The sequence below is a fragment of the Rissa tridactyla genome, chromosome 7, assembly GCF_028500815.1.
Source record: "Rissa tridactyla isolate bRisTri1 chromosome 7, bRisTri1.patW.cur.20221130, whole genome shotgun sequence".
Taxonomy (NCBI): domain Eukaryota; kingdom Metazoa; phylum Chordata; class Aves; order Charadriiformes; family Laridae; genus Rissa; species Rissa tridactyla.
Genome location: NC_071472.1, coordinates 22,816,201 through 22,842,758, shown reverse-complemented (window position 1 = coordinate 22,842,758; position 26,558 = coordinate 22,816,201). Strand labels below are relative to the sequence as shown.

The 26,558-nt window shown below is 52.1% G+C and overlaps 2 protein-coding genes across 4 annotated transcripts in view; one reads left to right on the top strand and one right to left on the bottom strand.

Moving 5' to 3' along the window:
* Positions 1-308: 308 nt before the first annotated feature.
* ITGB2 (integrin subunit beta 2) lies at positions 309-14,429 on the bottom strand. Of its 2 annotated transcripts, XM_054209499.1 has the most exons (17): positions 14,286-14,429; positions 9,417-9,469; positions 7,724-7,790; positions 7,262-7,350; positions 6,784-6,967; positions 6,411-6,581; positions 5,920-6,161; positions 5,414-5,569; positions 5,116-5,211; positions 4,885-4,974; positions 4,405-4,545; positions 3,956-4,140; positions 2,935-3,179; positions 2,466-2,685; positions 2,092-2,297; positions 1,816-1,982; positions 309-1,531 (listed from the first exon to the last, which is right to left on the bottom strand). In XM_054209499.1, exons 3-17 carry the CDS (start codon positions 7,785-7,787, stop codon positions 1,466-1,468), a joined length of 2,322 nt encoding a protein of 773 aa, XP_054065474.1. In that variant the 5' UTR covers positions 7,788-7,790; positions 9,417-9,469; positions 14,286-14,429; the 3' UTR covers positions 309-1,465. The 2 variants fall into 2 exon arrangements, with proteins under 2 accessions (XP_054065474.1, XP_054065473.1); XM_054209498.1 differs by lacking the exon at positions 9,417-9,469.
* A 3,872-nt stretch (positions 14,430-18,301) lies between these two features.
* Positions 18,302-26,558, top strand: part of SLX9 (SLX9 ribosome biogenesis factor) — a 58,553-nt gene continuing 50,296 nt past the window's right edge. The window contains exons 1-2 of one of the 2 annotated variants that reach the window (XM_054209413.1): positions 18,302-18,468; positions 20,197-20,305. In XM_054209413.1, coding sequence (XP_054065388.1) covers positions 18,319-18,468; positions 20,197-20,305 — 259 coding nt within the window. In that variant the 5' untranslated portion in view covers positions 18,302-18,318. Of the gene's footprint in view, positions 18,469-18,614; positions 18,756-20,196; positions 20,306-26,558 lie in introns of those variants that run through there. The other variant, XM_054209414.1, reaches the window with a different exon arrangement.

The following is a 26,558-nucleotide window of genomic DNA, read 5'->3' as shown; positions in this document are numbered from 1 at the left end:
TAAAATGGCTCACATTAACCCCATATCTGACGCAGTACAGCCACTCTTGTTTAAGGAGGTTTACATCTAGCTCCCAGCAGATGGGCAGGGACAAGAACTGGTTTGCATCATTTAGTAAGTCATTTTTGGCTTGCAGGGGAGCACCTTTCAGGACGTAAATGACAAATTAGTGTAGAAGAATGCTGGCCAGCATTTTTCCCAGGCACAATCTATGGGAGATGCTGGCAGTAATGACAGGATTTTGTTGTAGTTTCCCCAATGAACGCTTCATCTGCTGCCCTTGCACCTGATTCTTAGCAGGACAGATGTATTTATGTATTAATTTTTATTAACATTAAACATCTTCAGAGAGCAAATGATGATGTGACATAATACAGCTGTATGCAAACTATTCCCAAACTTAAGGCAAATATGGTTTTGTACCACTATTTCACAGGAATGACCCCACAACGTAAGAACAATTAGCTGCTGTGTGTGGTTTGGAAAAGTGCTGAGCTGCAGATGCTCTGGATGCTGACAGGTCTCTTGCACGCCTGGCCCTTGGCATGTCTGATGCGCTTGTAGAGCAGGGAAAAGATCTTGCCCTGGGGCTGGCAGAAGAAGCTGTGGCCGAGCTCTGAGCTGCAGGCAATGTTTCATGTGCTCAGTGCCAATGTTTCATAGTTCAAACAATTGCTCCTTTGCCTTCTTGTCATGCAGAGAGCTCCAGGCCTGGCGGAGGTAAGCCACACTTGCATAAGCCCAAGTAGAACCTTGCCCAGTGTAGGTCTGAGAGGGAAGTAACACTGGGAAGCAGCTGATGATTTAGAAAAAAGACTCAGTGCATGTTCCCAAGCTGCTTTTCATCTCCAGGTACAGGTGCTCACTAACCCTTAGGGCCCATCTTCTCACTGCAACCTCCACAGCAGACTGCCAGCCTGGAGGACCCTTCACATCGAACTCGCCAGTGAGTGCTTTAGAAACCAGTGCAAACATAGTGGTGGAGACCAGTGCAGCAGGGGAATGCATGGAGCAGCCTGGGAGCAGATTCTGCTAGGGCAGAAAGAAAATGGCAGTTTTGAAATCCCAGCTCTAGATCAAAGCTCAAAGCACTCTATGACTCAGCTGGTTTTGGGGCTTGGTGTCTGAGACTCCTGCCAGAAGGCAAAGTCAGAGAGCTGAGACAGTACCAGTTGGTAACTGGTACAGGAGCCGTTGCATGTGCCCACTGGTGAGGTTCCATCCATGGCAAAGCTGTGTCTGTTCCCTTCTCCCAACTCCACTAACTCAACCATCAAGCACTGCACCAGGAGACAGGCATGGTGCAGTCCCTCAGCCAGTGCCTGATGTGCTGGTGGCCTCTTGGAAGAAGGGAACAAACCAACAGGATACAGTAGAGGAGGTGGAAGCCTTAGTTTGAGATTTTCTTAGCTTGGCGTTTCCTTCTTTAATGGTGGGTCTTAGTGCTGCCAGGTGTCGCTATACTTCACTGCCCATTGAACCTGGGGTTCACAACCGTGGTGGTGGCACTCCTGAAGAGGGGGTTATCAGCCTGGAGAGAGAGAGAGGTGAGAGGCCTGCATTGTTGTGCTGTATTGGATTTTCAGTGGAGCATTACCCACCCCACCCCTCCCAATGTCGACAGTGCAGACAGTGTTGGCAGAAGAGCCCACAGGCTGCTTTAGCCCCCTGCAAAATCCAGCTGGGTTGCAAAACCAGCAGTGGGGAGGTCTCAGGTCTGCCATGGCTGCCTCTGGAGATGATGTCCCCTCCAGGTGTCCCCACCACATGTATGTGAGTGTCTGAGCACACCCCACCATGGACAGGCTCTCTTACGTCGTTCCACTTGGCCTTGGACTTCTCCTTCTCAAACCGGCGATATTCCCGGCGGTCAAACAGCTCCGTCAAGAGACGCCAGATCAGCAGGAGCACCAGGCCGATGAGGGCCACGCCGGCAACGGTGCTGCCCACAATCAGCGCAACGTTGGGTGGCTTTGGGCACTCTACGGGGCAGACAGACGGTGTCCGGCTGCAGCCCCTGGCAAGGTGGTGAGGCCATAGCAGAGCTGGCAGCCTGCCTGCAGATGGGCAGGAGGAGCAGGGCTGGGGTACCTTTTTTAAGATCAACGGTGATGGTGTACTTCTCCTCACCGTCCTCCTGGACCATGCGGAAGGAGATCCAGCAGTTGTTGGAGTCCTTCTCCCTGCACTGCCTGCTTGTCCCTGTCAATTCCTTGTCCATCCGGATGTTGGAGCAGGCCTGGGAGCAGTTCTTCTCGAAGGGGCCGCTCCCGAAGGCTTTGCACTCCACGCAGGAACTGCAAAACAGGTGTGCACAGCTCACCTCTGCAGGGGCAAAGGCCCTCTCACCTGGCTTTGGCCACAGCTGGGCCCTGCGCCAGCGCAGACAGGGCTTGCCTGCGCCTGCCAAGGAGATGGCGGGGATCCCCACTGCCCTTCGTGCCATCTCTGCACGTGCCACTTACACATATCTGCCGCAGGGCGAGGGGCAGCCGGGGCACTCCTGGCAGAGCGGGGGCTGGTATCCCCCCCGGCACTGGCAGCGGTTGCAGTGACAGGTCCCGCGGCCGCTGCACTCATTGCCATGGATGTTCAAGCAGCCATCTGTCGACTTTTTGCACTGGCAGGCGCTGCCCTCGTACATTGTCGTGCACTTGCACTCCCCGCAGTCGCATTTCCCACGCTCTGCAGGGGAAAACCTTTCAGACCAGGATCCTACAGATAGCCAGGTCACCCTCCCTCTGCCCATGCTTCAAGAGCTCTCCATGACACCCTCTATGGGATGGTCAAGGAGGTCCTGCAGGTTGGCACAGTGGGACCCAGGTCCCCTAAACCCACCCATTTGGATTTTGGCAGGGAAAGGCAGAATCTATCTGGGGATTTAATCTTTCTAAACAGTGCTCCAGTGGAGAACCCATCATGCAGATACATCACCTTCACCACCACAGAGGGAGCCATTGTGAAACTCGCAGTTCATGTTGTCGCACTGGCAGAAGGTGCCATAGATCTGCTTGTTGGGCACATCGCTGGTGTGGCAGACGCACTGCCCACACACACAGTCCCCCAACCCCGAGCAGATGATTGAGCTGTTGTCCTTTCGGCAGCTGCCCTCCAGCTCCTTGTTGGTCTTGCCTTTGGTTTCGCACTCGCAGTTCTTCCCCGTGTAGCCCGAATTGCAGCTGCCGTCAGAGGAAAGGAGTGAGCCTGGGTCAGCGGCCACAAGAAATGCTGTGGAGCCAGTGTGGGGCCCAGACCTCAGCCAAAGTGGAGCAAATCTGAGACAGCCTCATTGAAACCCAAGCAAGGTGTGTTGGTGCTAAACTCCATGCTGAAGCAGGGTGGCTGATCAGGAGGAAACCTCAGAAATGCTGCTCTCCCTGCTGGTCATGTTTACAACACCAAACAGTTGCCCGGAAATCATTGTTACGTTCATCATTTCCAAAGCCTTGCCAAGAAGATCTGAGTGTTTCCTGAGGAAACCCAGTCTTTTCCTCTCCCTGCCACTGAGGGGCCATGAAGCAATAATTGCACTTAAAGACCTGTGCGAACTACAACCCCAAAGTGGGGTTTTGAGAGACTTCTACAGCAATCTGTGTCTGCTCAATGTGTGTGTTGGTGGATAGTTGGATGGATGGGTGGGTGGGTGATGCCCTTAGGAAAGCAGCAGAGGCTCCACCAACAGAAGAGAGAGCTCTGTGTTCCCTCCTCTATGAACGTAAACCACCTCTCTGAATAAGAAAATTGGTGCAAAGCTGCAGAGCCAGGCCAGAACTGATCGCCACGTGTACACCTCTCTGCTGAGCCCTCACCCAGCCCCACGTTCTCCAGGTGCACAGGTCCTTGGAGGAACCAAGTGTACCACACAGCTGCCCTTGGCTTGGCCCAACGGCCCTCTCCCAGCAGCTCCCCATCTCTGTCAGCATTTGAAACAGTGTTTTGGAGTGACAGCATGTACCTGCAGATCCCACAGACGATGCTGCCTTTCCCACTGCAGGCGGTTGGGTCAGGCTCCTCATTGCAGTTGCAGTTGCAGTTGCTGTCCAGGTGGACAGTGAGGGTATCTGTGAAGCCCAGCGGCCGGATGGTGAAGGACTGACTTTTGATGCACTCCTTGGCTGTGACCTTCACTTTGAAGACGACCTAAAAAACACAAAGTGAAGAAAGGGAAGGGCCAGAGGCTGTCAGGTAGCTGCAGCAATCGGAGGGTGGTATCGGCCCCAGGCTGAGCACACGCACATCCAGCGCAATGAAGGATACCCCCATCACACAGCATTTTGGACACTCTTTGCATTAAATGAATGTAAACAGAAAGCTTGGAACAACACACTTGGTTCCTGCCATTAAACAGGGTGGGCATCAGGAACCTTGTGAGCTATGGAGCATTCCAGGTACGGGGGAACGTACCTCATCATTGATCTTGACGTTGTCACACTGCCCTCTCACTTCGTCCAAGACGACCTTGCTCGTACCGCATATGGAGTCATATTTGACATCCAGGATGTCTGGCAGGGTAGAGTGGTCCAGGATGATCCGCGAGGAGAGGTTCTGTGGGGAAATGGTAGAGAAAGTGCCATCAGTCCAAGAGGAGACCAAAGTAAGGGGGTGTGGGGTTGCTGGTCAGGGCTTCCCCCCAGCTCAGGGGGTAGGGGCAGGGAGCACCCCAGGCTGGGGTCTCAGCTGCCTAGGGTGGTTTGGGAAAGGCACGTGATAGCATTGAAGAGATGGGAACCTCTTGCTTGCTGTGGGCAGACTCGGCATGTCCTGGTCCCAACTGCTCTCTGACAGTGAGGACACATGGAGGACACACGGAGGACACACGATGGGAACCTCTCCTTGCTCCAAGCCCTGCGAGACAGGTGAAACATAGCTTCCTCCAGCACTTACATTGTAGGCCACCTGGATGAGTTCAATGATGTTGCTGGAGTCCTCATTCAGCTCTCCCACCGCCGACTTTGGGATCATCTCACTGAGTTTCTGCCAACAGAGAGTAAAGAGGTGAGCGGTCCCCGCCATGGGACACTGGAGCAGGGGGCAGCGGCAGGAGGACATGCACAGCTGTTTCTGTTCCTCCTGGGGAGGGATGGGAGGCTCTTGAACTGTCTGAAGTCTCCTTACCTTGTAAACATCCACCACCTTACTGGTGACAGCAAAAATGGGCTGAATGTTGTTTTCAGCAAGTTTCTGGACCAGCTGGCCGACAGATGGGTAGTCCTAGGTAGGGAGAGGAATGCTGCACTCAGCGTGATCTCCCCTACCAGCAGAAGGGTGGACAGTTTGGGTTTCACAGCCCAAATTATGGTGATTATGGTAATCTTGTGGTCTCAGCAACAGGCTTTTTATGTGACTTTTTTTTCTGCCTGGGAGACCGAGGCTGAGGGTGCACAGCTGCCCAGAGCTGTCCCTGGGTACTTACAAACTCGTTGCTCTTTTTGTACATGTTGTCCTCCAAGTGGCACTGGCCATCATTGGGGGTCAGGATGGCCCCGAGCTTGCCATCACCGGCAAAGTGGAAGCCGTCATCAGTGGCATAAACCAGCAAGCGGGTCACATTGCGCCAGCCGATCAAGTCCTGCAAATGACACAGAGACCTGACCCTGAGTGTGGCTGGGAGGACAGTGCCAGTGGGCACGCTACGATCCTTGCCAAAGCACAGCAAGTCTTGCGTTGGCCACAGTGTGGGGCGGGGGGCATGGGAGAAGTGGGTTACAGGAGATCAGGTTCAGGAAACGGGTAAGATGTTCTCTTGTACTCTCCCAGAGTAACATGCCCTGCTGCTGCACCAGGACTTATATACAATGGGCTTCCAGAGCCCACCTGGAAAGGGACAGAGCCATCTCCTGAGGGACAGTGCATGAGTGTGGCTTGCAGTCCTCACACCTGCCCACAGCTTCTGGTAGTGGGGCAGATGCAGGGACTCACCCCGCACACCGCTGCCTGCATCATGGCATCCAGCCCCCCCTCTGGGGCATCCAGGTTGCCTGAGATAAACTGCTTCCCCACTTCGTTCTCAAACTTCTTGGCATTGTCGGTCAGTGAGAGGATGTGCTTGAAGGCGAAGGGAGGCTGGCATTGCTTGTCCTTATTGGGGCATGGGTTCTGCAGCTTCTCGGGGTGCGTGTTCACGAAGGGCAGCACTGTCTTGTCCACGAAGGAGCCAAACCCTAGGGCATCCAGGACCACAACGTCAGGGGCAGGCAGGGACCAGCCGGTGTCCCTGCGGCACAGGGCATGGACAATCTGCTGACCCGCATGTAAGTGTCCATGACCCCTGCCCCAGCACACGCTACAGCCTGGCAGAGCATGGGTCATGCTGCACATTGCCTGCATCCCGCTCCAGCCCTGCAGCTCTTGCCGGCAGCAAACAGCTGTGCCGGGGTCCCGTGCCGGGGTCCCGTGCCAGACAGGCTCACCTATGCGACGAGAAGGTGTGGTGCTCTCTAGTGCCCTGAGCAGCTCCCCTCCCAGCTTCTTCACCTTCTCCAGATCATCCAGCATGGAGTAAGAGAGGTCCATGAGGTAGTAGAGATCAATGGGGTACCCCATGGCACGGCGAAACTTCACCTCAAACACAGCAGGCTGGCCTGCGGGACCGGGACACCAGGATCAGCTGCCACGCTGTGGCTCACATCTCGCCCCATCACCCACCCCACTCCTCCCCCCTCGCTGGGATCCTCCTCTCTTTTGGAAGAAAAGGGGAGGAAATGTGGGCTGTGGTGTGCCCCGCGTTCTGGCTGAGCCTGGGGAGCAAACAGAAGGGTGTTGGGAACGCCAGGCAGACCATACCTATCCTCAGTTTCAGGTGCACCTCCTGGGGAGCCAGCTGTATGTCATTGCTTAAGGGACTGTTCTGTGACGTTGTAATGTCATTGACTGGAAACTCAATCTCGTCGGGCGGGCATCCCCTCTGCTGCAGCTGCTCAATGGTGTCGCAGCGGATGGAGTCCGGCTCACCGGCTTTAGTGAAACTCTGCATGTTGCAACACCAACAGGAAAAAATCAGAGGACCATGAGGTGAATGGGCTTGCTACAAGATGACCCAGCTCCCAAACCAGGTCTCCACGGTACTGATGGAGAAAAGAAGGTTGAAGGGTCCTGTCTATCAGATTCCTCCTGGCCCCATCCACCATGTAGGACATGAAACACTCCCACAACGCAGTCTCCCCCCTCCACCGCAGGCAGGGCCGGGTGGGCAGGGTGACCATCCAGCTGCCTGTTAGCTGACTGCTGAGGGCTGACGGTGCGAGAGGCTGTGTGGACCTACCGGCTTCTTGCACCAGGCGCAGCCGGGACCGGACTGGATGCAGTCCTTGCATGTCCCCACCTTGATCTTGGGGCACTCCATGGCAAAGGCTGAAACAAAGAGAAGACAGAGTTGGCGTGGTGGGAACTCAGGGGAGGCCAGTCTGCAGCGGTGGCAGTCATGGGGTGCTTTGACACCCAGCACTGGGCACCCAAGCTGTCCTGAGCCCACCCTGCCTATAAAACCCACACCGGCAGGCCATGGCAAACACAGGCCCTGGCAGGGATCTCACCTGTCTCATTGTCCCTCGGCTGGGCTGGCTTAAGTTAACTCCAGATCCCAAGAAATGCAGGATCTGGCCCTCGCACATCTATCAGTGCCACGTTCCTGCCACTGTTGAGCAGTATTTGGGTTCCTCCCCTATTTCACTGCCCACGTAAGGTGCTGGAGGAAGGGCAGTGAGGAAGGGCAGGCCAGGCTCACCTGTCATCACCAGCAGCAGCACCCAGGTCACCACCGGCAGCTGGAGGCAGCAGTCACGTGACATTTTCTGCAGGACAAAAAGCATCCCTATGACCACTTGGTGCATGGCATCTGCAGGAAAGGGAGCCCTCAGACCCTACAGAGAGTGGCTACAGACAAGGGTGGCCCCACGGGGATCCCCGCAGCCATCTCACCGCAGGCAGAGCCTGAGAGCGTGACCCTGCCCCAGCCCTGGGATAGGCAGCTGGGGTCAGGGCACCCACCCTGGCTGTGCGGACTGCCTCAGGATGGGCGCAAGTGTGCTTTTACAAAAATAAGTTTGTTTCCAATATACATAACTTTTGTACTAAATGTGGAAGTCCACAGAGCGGGAACTACCTTGCACTGTATTGCTATGCATTCAGCTGCACTGCTGCAAAGCTTGATGTAGTGTTTATCCAGACTCTTTAACCTACATGAGTATATTTATGTAACATTGGAAATCTCAAGCACTGCATTTAGTTTTTACCAAATGTGAGTTTTTTCAGCTTCTGTGTCGAGCTATGTTTGTGTGGAAATTGGAATCAACATTAACAAGACCATTTCTGTTAATTAGCTAGCAAGGCGTGCTAGATACATGGGAAAAAAGTCTATTACTACTTGCTTTACATTTAATTGATTCATCAAGGAAATTAAGTATTTAATGTAGTGAATTACTATAAGTTTTCCTGCTGAGGGTTTCCAACAAGCAAGGGTTTCCAACATCACAGCATGGGTGACTGACATCCTAGGAAAGCTGCAGTCCCATCTCTGAGGGAAGTGGAGAGGCTGGCTTGCCCTGTGTGGTGAGGTCCAGCTTGATGGTGTGGCAACCACCAGGCTGGCTCTTGCACAATGTGCAGGTCAAGGAAGAAGGACAGGGCGTTGGAGTCAGACCCACACGGGGAGTGGGGCGAGGACACGATGCCGTGGGTGGGGGCTCTGATCCCAGGGCCGGGGAGGTGGCTGCACATTTCTTACTGGCGTTCAGGGAAGGTCTCCCAGGACATCATCCAAACCCCACAAGCATTTGCTATCCTCAGTTACACCAGCGTTTCAGAGCATGACAGAGACCCTGTTCTTCACAAGCACATTCTCACATTGCTTTTCCTAGCTGCTTACACTACTCATTTCTTGCCCCAAAGCACATCTCCTGATCCCAGAAATTTATGCCATCCATAAAGTTGGATAAATCACTCTCAGGGAGTGATTTGTCAGTGTCCTTCCTATGGTGTCAACGAGATCATGTTCATTAACACCATCATTTCCCGTAACGCCTTCCTCCCAGCACAGCTCTGTAGCAAAACCCAACAGAGTCATGGCCTTACAACACAGACGCACATGGGGAAGTGAGAAAAGAGGAAATTGTTAAAAGGAAAAAGGAATAAGAAAGCACAAAGGAACAACAAACATTGCCCTTTTTAGCAATATTAGACATAGTTCTAACACTGCCCCGAGCAAGAAAACAACCACTCCCTGTCTCCTACAACTTGGCACAAAGTGCCATCACCCCTCTTGAGAATCTGCCAAATTAACAGCTCAGAGTCAAATGGAAATGAGAAAACAAGGGAAAGCTTCAAAAGGCACCAGGGCGAGGTTAATATATAGGGCTGCTCAGATCCCCTTCTGAGATGTCAGAATGTCCTTTCTTAGTTCGTCAGCCTCTGTAACATACCAGACAAGCAAGCGATGACACTGGTCAGCCTTGAAAGAAGGTCTGATCTCCTCCTGAGTGCAGAAAGAAAATCGAGGTAGGCTGATGCGTGTCATTTCAGTGCTATTTGCACATTGAGGTTTGGCGCCCAAATGTAGTATGGACTTGGAGATGCGGCAGAACTGCTAAGGAGTCATCTGGATATGAAGGTTTGCAGCCTTGGGAACCCCACCGTGCCCTGAAACCAGCCTCCCTGGCAGAGCTCCAGCAGTCTTGCCACCACACAGCTGCACAGTACACAAGGCTCCTCTGTGGTCACCCAGTCAAACCCTCACGGTGATGTGGCCCAGGAGCTCACTCTGCCGTGTCTGGCCCAAGACCATCCAGTGGTGGGTGGACAGAGCCCTCCTTCACAAAGACATCCTCCACAAATCCCTCTTGACCACCACAGTTCACCTGGATAAGTCTTAAGGGGAACGCTTATTGTCACAGATGCAACATCCCATCCTGCATGATCCACACTTGCTGTGCTTAGCTGGCGCAACCCATTTTTGTCACCTCCAAATACTGCCAGCACTGTTTGAGCTTGCAGACAACAGGTAAAAACTCTTAAAGTATAAAAAAAGAAAAAGGTCTTAACAGTAAAAGCTTTTAACAAGTGGAGTGGACACCAGATCCCTGTTGGACCCTCCTGGACGCATCTTGCTACGAAGTTATTTTGATCACTCATTTGGCTGTGGCACCAGGTGCCCAGGATGTGCCTGGTAACCTGTGGCAGCCCAACCTGGGAGGTCCTCCAAGAGCAACATCACACTCCTATGCACAGCTGGCTCCTTCTTGGACCACATTTACCGTATTTGTAGCTGTATTCACGCTCTTCATTTGTTATGCATTGCTGCCTGTATCTGCTTTGTGGCATGGGCCGAGTTAATTACTAGTGCCCTGGGGATACTGAAAATAGTGTGAGCTCATATTTCTGCAAACCCTCCCAAAAAACAGGGCCAGAGAAACAGGCTCTTGCCCAGCAACAGCTGCCGCTGCTGGCAGGAGGGAAGCACTGACCCACATTTCCTGTAACACTCAGCTGATCGACACCCCAAATATGCCTGTGTTGTAAGGCCCCACACAGGCTCTGGGGGCCAAATCCATGGGCTGGATGAGCTCCTGCCATCCCACCTGCCCAGTGTTTCCGAGTGTTTAACTCCTGCTGCCATGCTAAGGCGTGGGGTGGTGATGGGGTGGACCGAGGCTCTGCAAGCTCCTCATGCTTGCTGGAGGTTAGAGCTTCCTGCTTACAGGCTCATCTCATAAAATAAGGCAAGTTTCCAATTAAAACTGGATTAAAAAAAGCTCTCAAACCCCAGAAATAAAGCAGGAACCTCAACACGTGCCCAGCTCTGGCTGCTACCGAATCCTGTAACATAGAGTTCATTTTGTGGGCTGGATTTGGATGCCTTTCTAATCCCCAAAGTTGTTTCTTTCCCTTGTCACAAGAATGTAAAGCATGCCCTGATACTAGGGGAGAGAAGAAGAAGAAAGCTCACCACTTCTTTTCTTTTGCTGTGGAGGAAATTATTCATGGGTATGTGGGTGGATAAATGTATACGTGACGTAGGGTGACATTCAAAGAGAACAAATGGGGCTTCTGCTTTTTTCTGCCTCCTTATAGTGTTCAGAGGAGGGGAAAGCAGTTTTTCGGTCTGACTCTCTGCGTTAGCAGGGCTCAGACATGGGCCTCAGCAGCATTTTCTCCGACCCCCTTTGTGATCACTTTGGCTCAGTCCCGGACTTGCACTGCTACCGCCAGTCCTGGGTAATCTTCTCCTGGGTGTGCTCTGCCTGGAATGTTGGGTGGTTTTCCTCTTTTTCATAAATTAAGGCAAGCAGAGGGATGCACACAGTCCATCCTCCTGCCCTGGTGTGAAGGAGAAGAACTGTAGAGCTTTACAACCACCTTCATCCCAGGGTGGGGAGTGGGATGCTGAGACCAAGCACCCTGGCTAGGGGCAAGGCCTGTTGCCACCAGGCTCTGCTCCCTGGCCAGGGTTGTGTGGTGGCATCAGCACTGCGGGGAGAAGGCTGCACCCCAGGACCAGGGTCCTCCTTGGCCCTGAGCTATGGTCTTCTTGCCACATGTCTTGGGCGGCTTGGGACTTGGGCTCTGCATCACCAAGAGTCCTTTGTAGAAGCCACTGGGGTATTCCATCTATGGAGCACCCCTTGCTTGCTATATGTTATATACCTGTCATGACTCAGGCAGAGCAAGATGCTCCTGAAGGCTCTGCGAGCCATAAAATGTGAAGGTGGCCTTGGAGAAGGTGCACAAAGAAAGGGCTGGGTGCTGTCCTGCGTGCAGGCAGGAAGCAGAGCTGGGGCATGCCAGCCTCTCAGGGCACTGGGCATGCTGGGGGGTGTCAGTGGGATGGAGCAGGCTACTATGCAGCATGGAGGAGCGAGTTGGGATTTATAAATAGGCTTGACGTTGATGCTAGTGGCGATCTCATTGCTATAAATAAGACGAGCGTTCAACAGCAGAGATGAGTCTTGCAGTCTGTTAGCCACAACTCCCCTTCAGTGCTTTGCTAAATATCTGCTTTCTTGCTAAACGGGGGGACGTGCTCTTCTGCCCAGTATCCTGGGAGGACGTCTGGGGCATTTGCACCATCCGCATGAATGGGTGAGGTGGCACTGGTGTCACTGCTTGTGCCTTGGTGCCCCTGGGTGCTTCCTCCATGCTCCCAAGCATCCCTGGTGCTGCATCACCATCATGCTGTGACAGAGATGCCAGGTATTGCACCCAGCAGCGCTGCTCCTTCCCTCCCCCCCACTCCGGGTGGCCCTAGACCCCATGCACGGGTAGTAAATGAGCGGAGTGAGGTACTGCAGGGATGTGAGGGTGGACGTCTGTCGGCTTGTGAGCATTTTTTCCATCGTTTGGTTGTGTCATGTGGATAGTTCCCATCAAGGCAGATGGCCATACGCAGGGCTGCCGGCTGGCTAAGACCCTCTCTGTGCAGAGTATTACAACTCTGTGTGTATGTATATACATTTTTACATATATTTTTATATATATATATAAATTACAGGAAAAAATATATAAAAGTATTTTTATACATACATATAAAAGAATATATATATATGCCTATGTCCTATTATAGGAAATATGTATACATTTTATATATATTTACTCCCAGTAGCCTCCCATGCCTGCAGGGGACAGATGTGTGGCATGAGCACTCTCCCAAGTGCACTAAGGGCCTGGCCTGTGCTCTCCCTTGGCTCTGAGTGCCAAGGTCCCTGGGTCCCCATGGCACACTTGCCCTGCTCTGAGAGGCTGTAGGTTTGTGCTGTTGGGTCTCCCTGGGAAGGGGCTGCCCTGCCGGCTGTCGTGCCCTGGGTAGTCTGGGACTTTTAAGAGCAGAGGAGCCATTTCTTGTGTCTGATGTCCCATGGGCATCACCCCTTGGCCAATCCCAGTGGGGATGCTGTGACAGCTGCTGGGTTTGCAGAGATGCAGGACAGAGTCCCGCGGCTGAGCAGGGACCTACCCAAGGCCACAGACTGTCCCCTGGAGCTGGCAGAGGTCGTGCTTTGTGGGAGCAAAGGAGGGATCCCCTATTGCCACCAGCCCTGGGGTGACTCAAGTATGTCTTTCTCTGAGAAAATAAGTCACCCTGCACTGCACTCTCCATCACGCTGAAATCACTTGCAACTGAAAGAGCACCAGGGTGAGGACAGAAAAAGTACAAAACCACCGCGTGAAGCAGGATGTGACAGCCATGACAGCAAAATGCACTGTTTAAAACCTTCCCACACCTTGCAGAAGCTGCGTACCAGCTTCTGTGCCGGCCACAGGGCACAACGCCTCTGCAAGTATTCACATGTTCACTTTTCACCTGCCTGGGAGTCTGGGAGCTGGGGCCATGGCGTTGGAAAAAGCATCAAAAACGGATACCAGGCTGCTTGCCCTGACACCTGTGGCACGGCCCACATTTTTCCTGCACCTGAGAGCCATGGAGATTTTGGGAAGGACCTGCTCTCCCTGGGGCTAGTTTGTCCGCACCCTCTGCTGTCTTCCCTGCCCACTGCCAGGCGTTTTCAATGGTCACTGGCAGAGTATTTGAAGTGTACAGCACACAGAGAGTTGGAGGAGAAGAGCGAGGGTCTCACCGTCCTCTCCCACCTCTTCTCCTGGGCCCATAGGGGTGCAGGGACCTCCAGAAAGGTCCCTGTGCCAGCATGCTGGCGGTTGCACCGCGCTGAGCCCCTCCCAGCAGCCATCCCCACCGCCCTCATGCCATTCCACCACACAGTTCTCTCTTCCCCTCTGAGCCGTCACATACTGCAGCCTGCAGTGGGTGCTTGTATGGGAACCAGCAAGGAAGAGGGGGGTCCCAGGAGGGGAACCAGCACAGCCTCCAGCCCTTGTACTTGCCCAGTGCTGCTGGCTGGGCACATAGCCAGCGCCACTCTCCCCGGCGCCATATGTGTGCAGGGAGAGCATGCTGCACCCTCTCTCCTCTCCTTTCCAGTCCTGTGGGGCAGCAAGGAAGGGGTTGTGTGGGGTCCCAATAACGACCTGCAGTTCCAGGCTTAATCCTACCTCCAAAAGCAAAAATGTTACAGACCAGGCAAGCTGCCTTCGCAAAGGCTGCGCAGACTGACCACTGCGCCATGCCACATGCGGGAGGGACACCACACTGAGCTCCCTCAAGCCCATCTAAGGACTTGAGTGGCAGAAGGTTACATCGAGAATTACAAAACAAACCCACTGGAAACAGCTGAGCTATGAAACAGCCTTATTGCCTGGCTGCCTCTCACCGCCCCCCCCCACCCAGCCCCCCGAGAAAGGAGGAACAGAAGCAAAGAAAACGGAGATGCTGTACTTGCCTCGCATCCAGCCCTCTCCTCCGTTCCGTGCTTGGGCTGGGATGAGGATGGTCTCAACTTCTCAAGCTTGGCTGGGAAAAGCAGCCGGGCTGTGGGAGCTTTGTGATGCACCCCAATCCTTCCTTCCTATTTCTGTCTTACAGTCGGCTGGGGCAGAAAGGAGGAAGTCAAAGCGGTGGCTGTGGGAGGGCGTGTTCTCCCCCCCAAAACCTGAACAGCTCCACTCGTGCTGGCCAAAGCCCTGCCAAAGCATCCGGCCCTGTGGGGCTGGGGCTGATCTCTTTCCTGGGCTACACCAGTGGGTCTGCAGCCCTCCCACTGCACCTGGGAAATGGACCCTGTCAAAACCTGCCCTTTTTGCCCCACTTTTAACATTTCACAGCAATTGCTGGAGGCCAGCCCATATCCCCAGCAGGTGAATAATGCTGGTAGTGGGGGAAACTGGTTCCTTTGGGAACTATCAGTAGCCCCTGGGTGTGGCATAGATGGGGATCTGGCTTCCCCCACACTCTGGGTTGGGCTCAAAATCTTTGTGTCGGGGCTCACTGCTGGTCTAGTGAGGCCTCCTCGCTTGGCAGAGGATACCAGAGATGTTCTCTGTGGCACAGCTCAGGGCTGTGTGGGTTTTTTTTAAGCAGTCTTCAAATTTTATTGTGCAGGCTGCAATAACTCCTCCCAATGCACCCGCAATAGTATTTCCCTGAGCAGAAAGGAACTGGGTGCTGGCAACTATCGCTTAACCTCTTTAGGGCACTAAATTAAAAAAAAAAAAAAGACATTTAGAAAATGTACAGGATCATAGATTTTTAATAAAGATAATTAATGTGAAGCTTTTGTTAACTGCTTTGTAGGTTTCCCTTCCAGCGAGCTAACACTGAGTGACCATGGTGCATGATAAGATACCGATGCCGTTCACCTGCTGCTGTCCTACAGTTGTGGAGCTGGGTTTATTTTTGCAGCAAGCAAAGAGAATCACAGTGCTAGCGGCAAATTTCTGAGCGCTAATGAATGCTCCATGGGTTAGTGTTTTTATTAAAGACAACCGAGATCTGTTCTGGTTTCATCACAACTGGGCACTGGGTGTAGCTAGAAAGCATTGTAGCTGCAGTGGGATGGGAGAGTCAGAGCAGCTATTGCCTGGCTGGCGTGGGATATGGTGGGGATGGAGCTCGAGGATGAGCCTGCTGGGAGCTGAGGTGCCCACCCCAGTTTGCTCGGAAAGCCCAGGTGGCTGCAGCTGGACGCTGCAGAGCAGCCCCCAGCCCTGGAGCAGGTGGGCCGGGGTGCATAAAGCTGGGAAAGTTGGTGAGGTTTCCTGCCAGCATTGCCGGTTGCAGATCTGGGGGAAGGAAGTGTGCTCGAGTGAGATGAGCTGTTGTAATTTTTCCTTTTGTATTGCATAAGGTCCTTATTGGGCTGCTCTTTTCTCTTCGATTATTTCATTGGGTTTGCCAAACTGCTCTGCTCCGGCTGACAGGTCGAGGGAAGAGGGTGGGAGAACTCCTGTGGCAGCAGAGCGGGTATACCGTGGGTCCTTGTAGGCCAAAGCTGAAGCTCCCTGGCGTACTGCCTGTTCCTTCTGAGCTGTTCCTCATGCTCTCTTGCAGTTTTGGCCTTGAGTGAACATCCACAGCAAAGCACTGTCCCAGGCGACCCTTAACACCTCTTTCCCCCTGCCTCCAGCATAGGGTGGTAGCTTGTTAGTACTGGCTATTTGCTATATGTATTAGCCAATGAGTAGTTACTCTTACGCTGAGTCTGTGCTTTCACAACAGCACACAGGACAAAGATGTCCAAGCAGAAGCAAGCCAGGGCTGGAGCAGACAGCATTAGGATGCTGGTGTACAACCTCCCCTGCAGCTGGCAAAACATATGCTTCTCCAGTGTGGGTTTCACCTGTATGAGGTTTTAATCTTTGATACTTCCAAGTTTGGTAACAACTTCAATTTTTTAGAGAGTCTTTTTGTTTTAGAGAGTCAATTTTACAGTCTTTTTGTTTCTACTTTTTATTTCTCCTTGCTGCTGTTTCAGCCTGCTGTAGGTGAAGGGGGTGGCCATCCTTTGGAGACATGTATGTGCTTAGTCGCAGTGTGTGGATGTGTTGGATACTCCCCAACCTGACTGTAAGCATTTTAAGTCGTTAAATATTCCTTTTTCTATTTTCTTTTAACCATCTTCATTTTTATTAGTTACCCTTTTAAATTTTGTTTTCACTAGAATGGATTGTGTTTCCTCCCCCCCCGACTGTGGAACCGTTGTGGTTTTTCCAGGATGCTCTTGAGCAGCCAGAGTGGGGAGTGGGGCATCCAGCTGTGCATCCAGCTGGGTACACTCAGAGCGGTTGTTCCCTGGAGTTGTTCATTTTGGTGATCAGAGATGTCATTTTGGCGCTTTGCTCCTAAATGATGCTCACCCAGTCTACGGCAGGGTAATGGAAGTTTTCCTAGTGTTATTTTCTATCCTTGACAAGTGTTAAATCTTCCTTGGTGTGTCCCAGCCACTGCCATACTCTGGCTGAACGAGCAGCACAACGGGAGCAGGGATTTGCGGCTCCTGTGGGATCTCCATCCTCAGAGATATTTTTATCTTCAACCTTCTAGTATTTATATAGGGGTATGCTTGGTTGTGAGCAGGTGCCTAAACTGGATGTGACATCTTTCCAAGCAGCTTCACCCTCCAAGGGACCTCTCCCTGCATTTCCCCATGTCCTTGGCACCCAGGAGGAGGGTCACCAGCTGTGCACTTGCGTGCCACAGCTTGCCTTGCACTCCTGTGCTACCCACACCGATACAGACCCATCAACCCCTTGGCTGGGTGGGAATGGCTGCCGCCCAGGAGATGGACTCGTGATGCTGGCCCTCCTGCTGGGAACAGCTTTGCTTCCTCCGGCCTCACTCTTCTCATCCGCAAGCCACGGCTGAACAAGGCACCTGGGGAAAAGGAAAAAGGGAGTTCAGTCGTCATGGAGAAGTACATGGCAAGAAGTTTGCTTTATTTTAAGAAAACCAGTTACTAGTGGACACGATATTTATCATAGTACTTTTTGTATTGCTTTTTTTGGTATTTTTTGAGTTTTCAAAAGAGCCATGGAAAAATGCTACCCAGGGTAGCCCTGAAAGCAAGGGGGCAGGGGGTGGGTGGTGGTGTGGGTCCCTGGGGCTGCTCCTCAGCGTCAGGCCCTGGGAAATACAGCTCAAAGGGGGCTGGGGAGGGCAGAGAAAGACCAGCTGGAAAATGAAGACCCATTAATCATGGAGCATCTGTCAGAGCTTTTTAAGAGCAAAACCACTGTGGCTCCCAAGGCTGGAGCTTTTTATTCACCTGGGAGGGAGAAACGGCTTCGCACTTCACCCCATCACATGTGTGCAAAGGTGCAGTGACGGCTGTGGCTATTTTGTTGAAATTCTCCGCCTGGGTCTGTGACTGCAAGATCAAACATGTGCTCGGGCTCCATGGGGGTTCATCAGGTATTTTTTGCTGTTATAGCTATGGAAATAATTTCTGGCAGGGAGTTTCAGAGTTTGTTTTTCTGTCCTACCGTGGCATCCCAGTCTTTGGCTAGTGCTACTGAGGCCTCAGCTCTTCCAGGGGCTCACACCAAACTTTGACCATGTCACAGTCTCTAGGCTTAACCTAAGCACACTGAACAAACACCCGCCAGCTGTTTCCAGGAGCCACTTTCGGCAGGCTGCCTGTCCCACCGCCAGCCTGAAGGTGATTAACCCCCCCGGATGCCCATCAAAACCTCCGGCTGCAGAACGCTGGCGTTTAAGACGCCACCATTACGCTTCAGAGTTAACAGCCCCGGAGCGGGCCGTCTGGGACTGCCGCAGAGGTGCTTCCAGCGCTCTGCCCGCCGCGGGGAGCTCCCCAGGGGCCGCAACCCCGCTGGGGCCCACGCTCTCCGCTGCCGTCTCGGGAGCCGTTGGTACCTGCCGGCAGCTCCCGCCCGGCCGGGGGCGTCCCCGGGACGTGAGAGGCGCGGCAGAGGCCGGCCCGCCCCCTTCCGCCCGGCTCCGCCACGCCGCCCGCCATGGTGGGGAAAGCCAGGCGCCCACGGCTACACCGCGCCGCCCCGCGGCCCTGGCCCGCCCGGGATCCGCCACCGCTCCCCGAGCCCGAGCGCGGCCCCGGCCCCGGCGCGAGCCCCGGCGCGGGCGGCTGGAGCGCGGCAGCCGCCAAGGTAGCGGGGGCGGGCGGGCAGCGGCGCGGCGCGGTGTCACGTGGGGCGGGCGGGGCTCTGCCTCGCGCGCGCGGGCCGTGGCGGTCACGGAGCGGGGGGGCCTCGGCCTGCGAGGCGGCGGCCGGGCCTGCGAGGAGGCGGCGGCGCGCCGTCCGCGGAAAGGGTCGGCGCTCGATCCCTGCGCCATCCAAGCCCTGCTCGGTCTCTCGAGTTCCTGGGACACAGTTGAGCCCACGCGGTGGCCGTCACGGGCGCAGGACCCTCGCGGGGTGTCACCACACCGCCAAGTATGGCTCCGCAGGGTGTGTGAGGACACCCCTTAGTTCTGGACGTGGTGAAGCGCTGGTGGAGGCTTACAGGCTCAGAGGGGCGAGAGATGGCACTAACTTGTTTCCCGAAGGCCGGTCTCCTTTTCCTGCTTAGAAAAGTCGAGTTACATCCTTGATGCTGTTCTTGCGGCCTTGAAGCTGCTGTGGCACTCTGCCGGGCAGCTGCTTGTCTCACGCAGCCTATCACCAGTGGGAGTGTGCCCGCAAGGGCAGGGCTCATCGGAGCAGGCAGGGAGGTGAAACGAGCCTGGAGCTCCAGGACTCCAGCACAACGTGTGCCATGGGAGTCCCAGCGTGCTGCTGCATGGGCGGCTATTGCCGCTGCGCGCTATCAGCCACGTTGATGGAACTGCCACATAGTGGCAGCTATGGCAGCTACGCTGTGGCAGCCGCCATAGCATCACCAGGCCTCTCACAGCCAGAGACAAGAGCCTGCTTGGGGAGGTGGCGGTGGCAGACACGTGCTCCTGCTGGTGGGAGAGAGGGTGCCTGTGCTGCGTCTCGGTGGGGTAACTGGGATGCAGTAGTGGGGATCGTTACCAGCAAGTGTTGGGAGCAGAGGGGTAAGAGGCTTCCTGGGTCATTTTGCAGTGGTTCTCTTTGATTTCATGTTAGGGCAGGTGAAGATGAGCTGTCGGTTTACACACAATCATTTTAAGAGATTTATACCGCGTCTGGTTTCACCAGCTGTGTTATTAATATGCAGTTCAAGGCTAGGTGCCTCCCTCAGCCCCCTCACAGCAAAGCTACAGAACAGCAGTAAATGCCTTTTATGTGCCTACAGCTTTCCTTGTGAGGAGGGAGGAATAGGCTGTGCCATATACAGCTAGTTTTATACCACTGTAAAGTTATGTGTCAGTGCTGGGAGATACTGCTAGCTAAAATAATAAATACTTCTATGCCAACCAGAGAAGCTACTGCAAAGCATAGGACTTAGGGAGGTAGTTAAAGGATGCTTAAAGGAACTAGTTACTGAAGATTTGGCAAGTTGCTGTTAATGTCCATTGATTTAGGATTTAGGCCCCTAATCTGCTCATTTGTTGCTCATCTGTATTGTTACATACTTTTGTACCTGTAATAAATCTGGCTTTTCCTAAGGATGCTGTTCACAGTTCTCCTAGGACTAGCACTTGAATTCACTTGAGTGAGGTGAGGTTGAGTTCAGGCAGAAATCTGTTAGAAATAGAACAGTCCAAAACATGACTTTGTGAAATTTCCTTCTGGGGGGGCCAAGCCAGGAGGGTGACGTTCCTACCCCTGTCTGTTCAGGAGAGTCACAACCACTGGAGTGTGCGCCCTGGTCCCGTCTGGATGGTGCTGGGTTTGATTATTTTTTTTTTTATGAATGGTGTCTGGTGGTGTTTGTGCTGACTCCTGAGTAATGTTTCTTTTCGATAAGGACTGGGGCGTGTCATTTTCTGGTGTCTTTTCCGGCCTGAAGATTGACCCTGATACTCTAGTGAAGAAGCTCGAGTTGGACTCCAGAAGCATCATTTCCTCCAGAACAGGTTTGTTGTTACGTTTTGAATGAGTGCCACGTTAGGTTGTAAGCGAAGACACTGGGGACTTTATTTGCAGTGGCTGTCAGAGCAAGCTCAGGAGAATCGAACCCAAACACAGCTTCCCATGTTTCTGCAGGGGCTTTTAAAAGTGGTTTCTGTTTGGTATTGGAGGAGACAGAAACGCGTGTATGTGCTTAGTGCTCTGTCGGTGGGGAACTAGCTTCAGGCAACCTCACGGCTGCTGGGCTGGGCTGTGCAGCGCAGCTGGACCCCCCACCTGTGGGATGTCCTTATGCCTGGGGGATGTCCTCACGCAGCCAAAGGCTTATGGCCCCCAGGGGCTGAGGGGACAGCAGAGCACAGGCTGTGACCTGATCTGCAGGCTTCCTCTGTGGCTGTTTTTGCCTTACCAGCAGCTGCTGTTCATACCCCAATATTTCATCAGAAAGTTGCTTGTTGTGTGTCAGTGCTTTACCCACGGCAGCCTGATTGCAGCCAGTTCTCTCCTCCTGTCCTGTCCTGTTCCTAGGTCCCTGGCTCAGACTCCTGGACAGGAGAGTCCAGCTCACCAGGGAGTATTGGGAGTGCGAGTGGGAACAGTGAGGAGATGAGAGCCTTTTGTTTTCTAGTGGCACAAGGAAATGATCCCTCTAGCTGTTTAGTGGCAGACGGAGCTTTGCACCTGAAACCGGGTTTCACCACTCTAAATGGAAACTGATGGCACAGCAGTCTGTCCTGGTGCGGAAGATGCGTGTGACTCCCAAATACCTTGTTTGCAAACTAAATTATTTTCTTCTCTCCATGCAGATTAATACTGCTCCAGTGACTTTGTTTTCATGTCCAGGGCTACAAACAAACCCAGTAACCACGCAAAGGCTAGTGGTTATCTGAGCAGTGGTGAGATGCAGCAGCCATAGCCCATTGGTCACATTTGGTCACAGAGTAAGGGAATGGGAAGGTTGTGTGAGGACGTAGTTATTGGAGATGCTTGCCCTTTGCATAGAAACCTTGGTGAAATGTATTGTTTTCAAAACATTGAGCTCGCTGTTCCTAACTCTCCTGGGAAAAGGACATGTGTGCATATGTGTGTGCATGTGAACATAGCCATCTCTTTAATTAAATTAGACAGCATGCTGTTGAAGGCTGACAGTCTGCAATCCTACTCTTTCATTGCAGGCTACAGCTGTACCAGTCTGGTTTATAAATAGACCTCTGCTGCTGGTCCCTGTGCAGTACTGATGATGCAGATGTGCGGTGCCTGACTATGTTTAACCCTCTCTTCAGCCTGTGTGCTGGCTTCCTGCAGACAGTGATGCTGACCCCAGTGCTTTGTGCTCCCTCACGCTTTCCAGATCATCAGCTAAAAATAGCTGTTCATTTGGGGGCTCAAAACTGCAGTTCAACGAGGCAAAAAGTGATTTTATTTTTTTTTAAATCTTCCCAAACTGCTGTGCTCTTTCTTCTTGTATCACTCTGGAGCCATGTGGAGGCTTTTTCATTATGGAAATCAGTTCATTTTTTGTGTTAATTCAGTGAACTGTAACTAGGCTGTGCATGCAGTGGCACCCTGGAGTTAGAAAAGAGATTCTAGGCAGACATGCTTTGTCTCCTGGGATGTCTGGTCAGCTGAGAGCCTGTTCAGCAGGAAACTCAACTTGACTCCAACCCTACCCTACCCTCCCCTTCCTCCCATCCCCCCTTATCTCAGAGCACAGGACAATAGAGTAGGATTCTCCTACACATTGTTATTTTAAGATTTAATAGCAAGACAAAAAAGTGTTTCTCTCCCACTTGCGTTTCAAGCTCTGAGAAGGTCAAGTTGGCAGACTGTAGGTAGTCTTACTTTCTCTGTCTCCTGTGCTTTTCACAGCTGAAGAAGATTGTTTTTTTTTCCGTCAAGGATGCTATGTGGCAGTTGAAAAAGCTCTTATATTTGTCCTCCATGTATGTGCACATGCATACATGCCTCACGTTACCTGAGATTGCTTCACATTATCTAAGATTGCTGATATCTCTGTGTTTTGTGTTACAGTTTGGCCTTATGCTGTGACACTTTAGGGACAGCCAGAAAGACTTTAGTGTGGGCTTAAAGAGGTCTGCAGGGCATAAATGAGACAAGAGAGTCGTTACAGGGCTTGGGCCTGACAGGAAACACTCTGCTGGGTTACCAAGCCCTGCTAGCAGTTATGGGGTTTGGCTCTGTTATCTCTCTTCCTTAGAGCCTGCATCCCTCTGCTTTTGGAGGTTTAGTTCCCAGAAAGCCATCATCTCACTCCATGGCTGTGCTTCCATGGCATTGCAGCTTGGTCTAAGGTATCTGCATTAGATGTTTCTGGGTAAAGCATGTGACATTCCTACTACTATTCTGTCTCTCTTCCTTTCTCCACTTGGGCTTTCACATTTTAGCTTTGTGCTTGAACTGGGGGACCTAACTTTTGTCTTGACAGAGCCCGAGCACTAAAGCTACGTGATCTGGCCTGCTCTCTGCTGATTCTGAAGCTGTCAGGTGTGGATCTGGCCCAGAAGGATATGCAGGCTTGAGAGATTGCTTGTTGCTGGAAAAGTAAGGAAGAAGAGGTGGTGATGTTGGCTTGTAGCTCCATCTGTCAGCATGCTCCCTCACTGTTCAAGAGAGGATAGTGGCTGGCTGGATCTGCAGAAGAGGTCTGGAAAGCCTGGTCTCCTCAGAGCATGGTGCAGGGGCAGCAGTGCCTCCTGGACCAGTTTGAGGTGATGGTTTAGGGGGAAAGAGTGAGACAGGCCTACTCCTGTGGGACTGCCTGGAAGACTTGGAGGGTTGTGGAGCTCCCTTTCCTCTCTGTCTTGTCCTTGGTGACTATGGTGATGCATCTTTAGCTGGCTACTTCTCTCAGGTTTCTTGGCCTCCCTCTCTGATGTCTATGGCTAGGATGTACTTTTTGGCTTCCCACTTTCTCTCTGTCCATCCTCAACCTATTTAACATGCTTGTGTGATTCCTTCCTCTTTTCCACGTGGCTTGGGCACTCAGGGCAGATTTTGCAGAAGTTCTTTACCTTTTGTCCAGCTGTGAAAATATCTGTGCTCATGACAAATTATTCTGCTTAATTTTCTCTGGAATAGATGAGGTGACTCTTGGTTCCTGTCATCTTTTTATTCTAACACTAGGAATTTAGAGAGGTAAATGAGGACTGTTAGTCCAGCAGCTGGAGGTGTGTTTCTCTCCACGGTTAAGTTCCTGTGTTTGCCATGAGCTGACTGTGCCCTGCCATATCCCAGTTCTTCTGAATGCCTTAGATTTGGGAAGTGATGGAGAGCTGAAGAAGCAAACTACAGAGAAAGACAAGTGCTTCTTTGAAAGTCTCAGAAGCTGTTAGTGGTTGGGGCTAACATCTGTAGTTAGGATCATCTCTCCCAGCCTGGCTCGGACAGACATTTTTCTCAGGGTTTGTGTTCAGCTTTGTTTCAAAGAGGATGACTGCCTTCTCCTCATGTTCCTAAGGCAGGTTTCAAGTTGTCCTGTCTTCATTCAAAGCAGCCTGCAGAAGGACGGGAGTGTGGGGAGATGTGTAAGCGTGGGCCTTGGGTGTGGTGGGGAGAAAGGCTGCCTGAACTGTGGGTCTCTAACAAAGACAGGGCAGCTTGTATAGGAGACAGAGAGATGACATTTTGAATTCGCTGATTTATTTGGAGTACCTGTAAAATCAGCTGATAGGGCAAATGAAAAATATCCCTTGTGTACTGAATTTTTATACTGCGTTTCATTCTACAGGTCTAGTCTCTTCCAATTAAAATCTAGTTTGAGGAAGAGCTTGGAATTGTGTTAGATTTTAGAAGATAACAGCTTGGAGCTCAACAGTGGTCAAAAAAGCAAATTGTCTGCTAGGAAGTAGAAAGGAAAGAGAATGACCGGGAGAGCATTGTTATGTTCCATAAATAAATCTGTGGTACATGCAGCTATTTGATGCTACGTGTGGCCTTAGTCCTCTCATCTCAAAAAAGATATAGCAGACCAGCAAAATTTCAGAGAAGGGCAGCAAGGCTGCTCAGAGGCCTGGGATGCCTGTTTAGTTGTTCCTAAAGCAAGAGCCCTGGGCTCTTCAGAGAAGAGGAGGCTGAGGGGAGACCTCATTGCTCTCTACAACTATCTGAAAGGAGGTTGTAGAGGTGGGTGTTGGCCTCTTCTCCTAAGTGAATAATGACAGGACCAGAGGAAATGGTCTGAAGTTGCAGCAGGGCAGGTTTAGATTAGATATTAGGAAGAATGACTTTACTGAAAGAGTGGTCAGGCACTGGAACAGCCTGCCCAGGGAGGTGGTAGAGTCACCATCCCTAGAGGCGTTTAAGAAACGTGTAGAATTGGCACTTCAGGGCATGCTCCAGTGGCAGAGATTGTAGGTTGTTGTTTGGTTGGACTCGATGGTCTCAAAGGTCCTTTCCAACCATGAAGATTCTATGATTCAGCTGCGGTAAGGCAGCAAGGCAGGGTGTGATGGAAGCCTGGAAGCTGCATAGTGAGGGAGGGGTGGGTGTGGCTGTCTGCTCGCTCTTCCGCTACACACCTGGAAGAAGCAATGGCAATAGCAGATGATAAACATGCACCATAGAACAAGACATTTTGTGTCTCACATGGTGAATGCAGCTCTGGGCGCCGTGTCCATGTGTGATGTGAGTGCTGGATGCTTCTGTGGGTTCAGAAAGGGGCTGCACAGATTGATGGAGGGGGACGTTAGGATTTCTTAATGCAAGGACTTGTCTGGTTTGGGGTGCGCAGGTGGAGCATGGTGATTCTGTTGGGTCTTAGGTGGAAAAAGAGAGGGGTATTGAGGCCTGCAAAGAAATGGCTTGTAGTATTGCAACAGGACTAGAGACAGGCTTTGTGGTAGGGGGTACTAAGGTGGTAGTCCTAAATCCAACAAGGTCCTGTGTGCAGCACAGAGAGACAGAAGCGGGGCTGTGCAGTGGCTCAGGTCACCGGCATGTGCAGGGAGGGGGCATGGGCTGCCACCAGGGCGGTGTGGGACAGCTGGGGCAAAAGGATGACCTGGACCACAGCTGTGGGGCTGTGTGATGTGCTAGGGGCTAACTAAACAACAGCAGAGCATGGTTACTTCCATGTGATTAAAAGCTTAATCTGGAAACCTGCTTTGATGCGCTGGAGCCAGAGGGATGCAATCCTCTGGGAAACCAAGCCATCCTTGTGCTGGGGCTCGGAGGCTATTGTCTGTAGGCACCAACAAGAGAGGAGACCTCTCTCTAGTTTTTTTCCCCTTAGTTTTCCTCAATTTGTTAAGTGATAAGCTTTTTCTGCTTTTTTGGTTGTAGTTATTCTGAGGGAACAGGGAGGAGCACAATACCTAAGATGGAAAGTTCAGCATCTATAGCAGGGTTAGCATCTCGGTTAACATGAGTAGTTAGTTGAGTGTGCCTGCACAGGTGTGTACTGGGGCTGACAGGAGATGGAAAGAGGCCCCTTGGTTTGGGAGGATGAAGTGGTGGTGTTAGTTCTTGCCAACTGAAGGCCCCATTTTTCTGAGGATTTCTGAGGTTTCCTGGTGCAGGCAGGGTGCTCTGTTCAAAGTATCTGCTACTATCATGTAATGGTCTTGTTGCTGCCCTTAGATATAAAGCTGATTCAGCGTGCTTGTTGTGATTGGGGTGAGGTACCAGGTTAGGCTGTTCTGGCATCAGTAATTCTTGTGGCATGAGAAGGAAAGGGTGGAACTGTAATAAAAAATGTCACCAAAATGGATTTCATTTTAGGTGAGTCTTCCATGTGTGACGGTAGAAAGACAATGGTCTAAAATGGAAACTATTTTAATAGGGAGAGCTCTGAGCTATGTCGTACTGTGAAGCAGACCTGCTGCAACTACTTTCTCCTGCTCTGCTTCTTGTCTTTAATCATTAGCTCATCCTAACACCAGATTCCAGATGATTTCCACATGCTCGTAGGTTACAAAAGCCAGCAACATTACTGTGAACACTGGAGTTAAGTCCATGAGTTGCTTGCTGAATGACTGCTTCCCATCAGTGTAGTTTACTTAGCCACTGACGTAATGTAAATCAAGTGCTTTGCATCTAATCCATGTGAGGACTTCTTTACTAGTGTGAGTGAATAAATCTCATCTGGGTGAGCCTCTGTAGCGTGGGAATTAAATGTTTCCAACTAAGTCAGAAATAATGGCCTGTTGTATGGGGGGGGGGGGTGTTGCTGCTTTTTTTTTGTTTTGTTTGTTTTGCTTTAGCTTTCCTTCCTCAGTGTTTGCTCCATGAAGCAAGAGC

Coding starts and splice junctions, on each gene's coding strand:
- ITGB2 (XM_054209499.1), bottom strand. CDS start 7,787: ATGTCACGTGACTGCTGCCTCCAGCTGCCGGTGGTGACCTGGGTGCTG. Junction 6,968..7,261: donor GCGCCTGGTGCAAGAAGCCG/GTAGGTCCACAC, acceptor TGCAACATGCAG/AGTTTCACTAAAGCCGGTGA. Junction 5,212..5,413: donor ACAAAAAGAGCAACGAGTTT/GTAAGTACCCAG, acceptor CTCCCTACCTAG/GACTACCCATCTGTCGGCCA.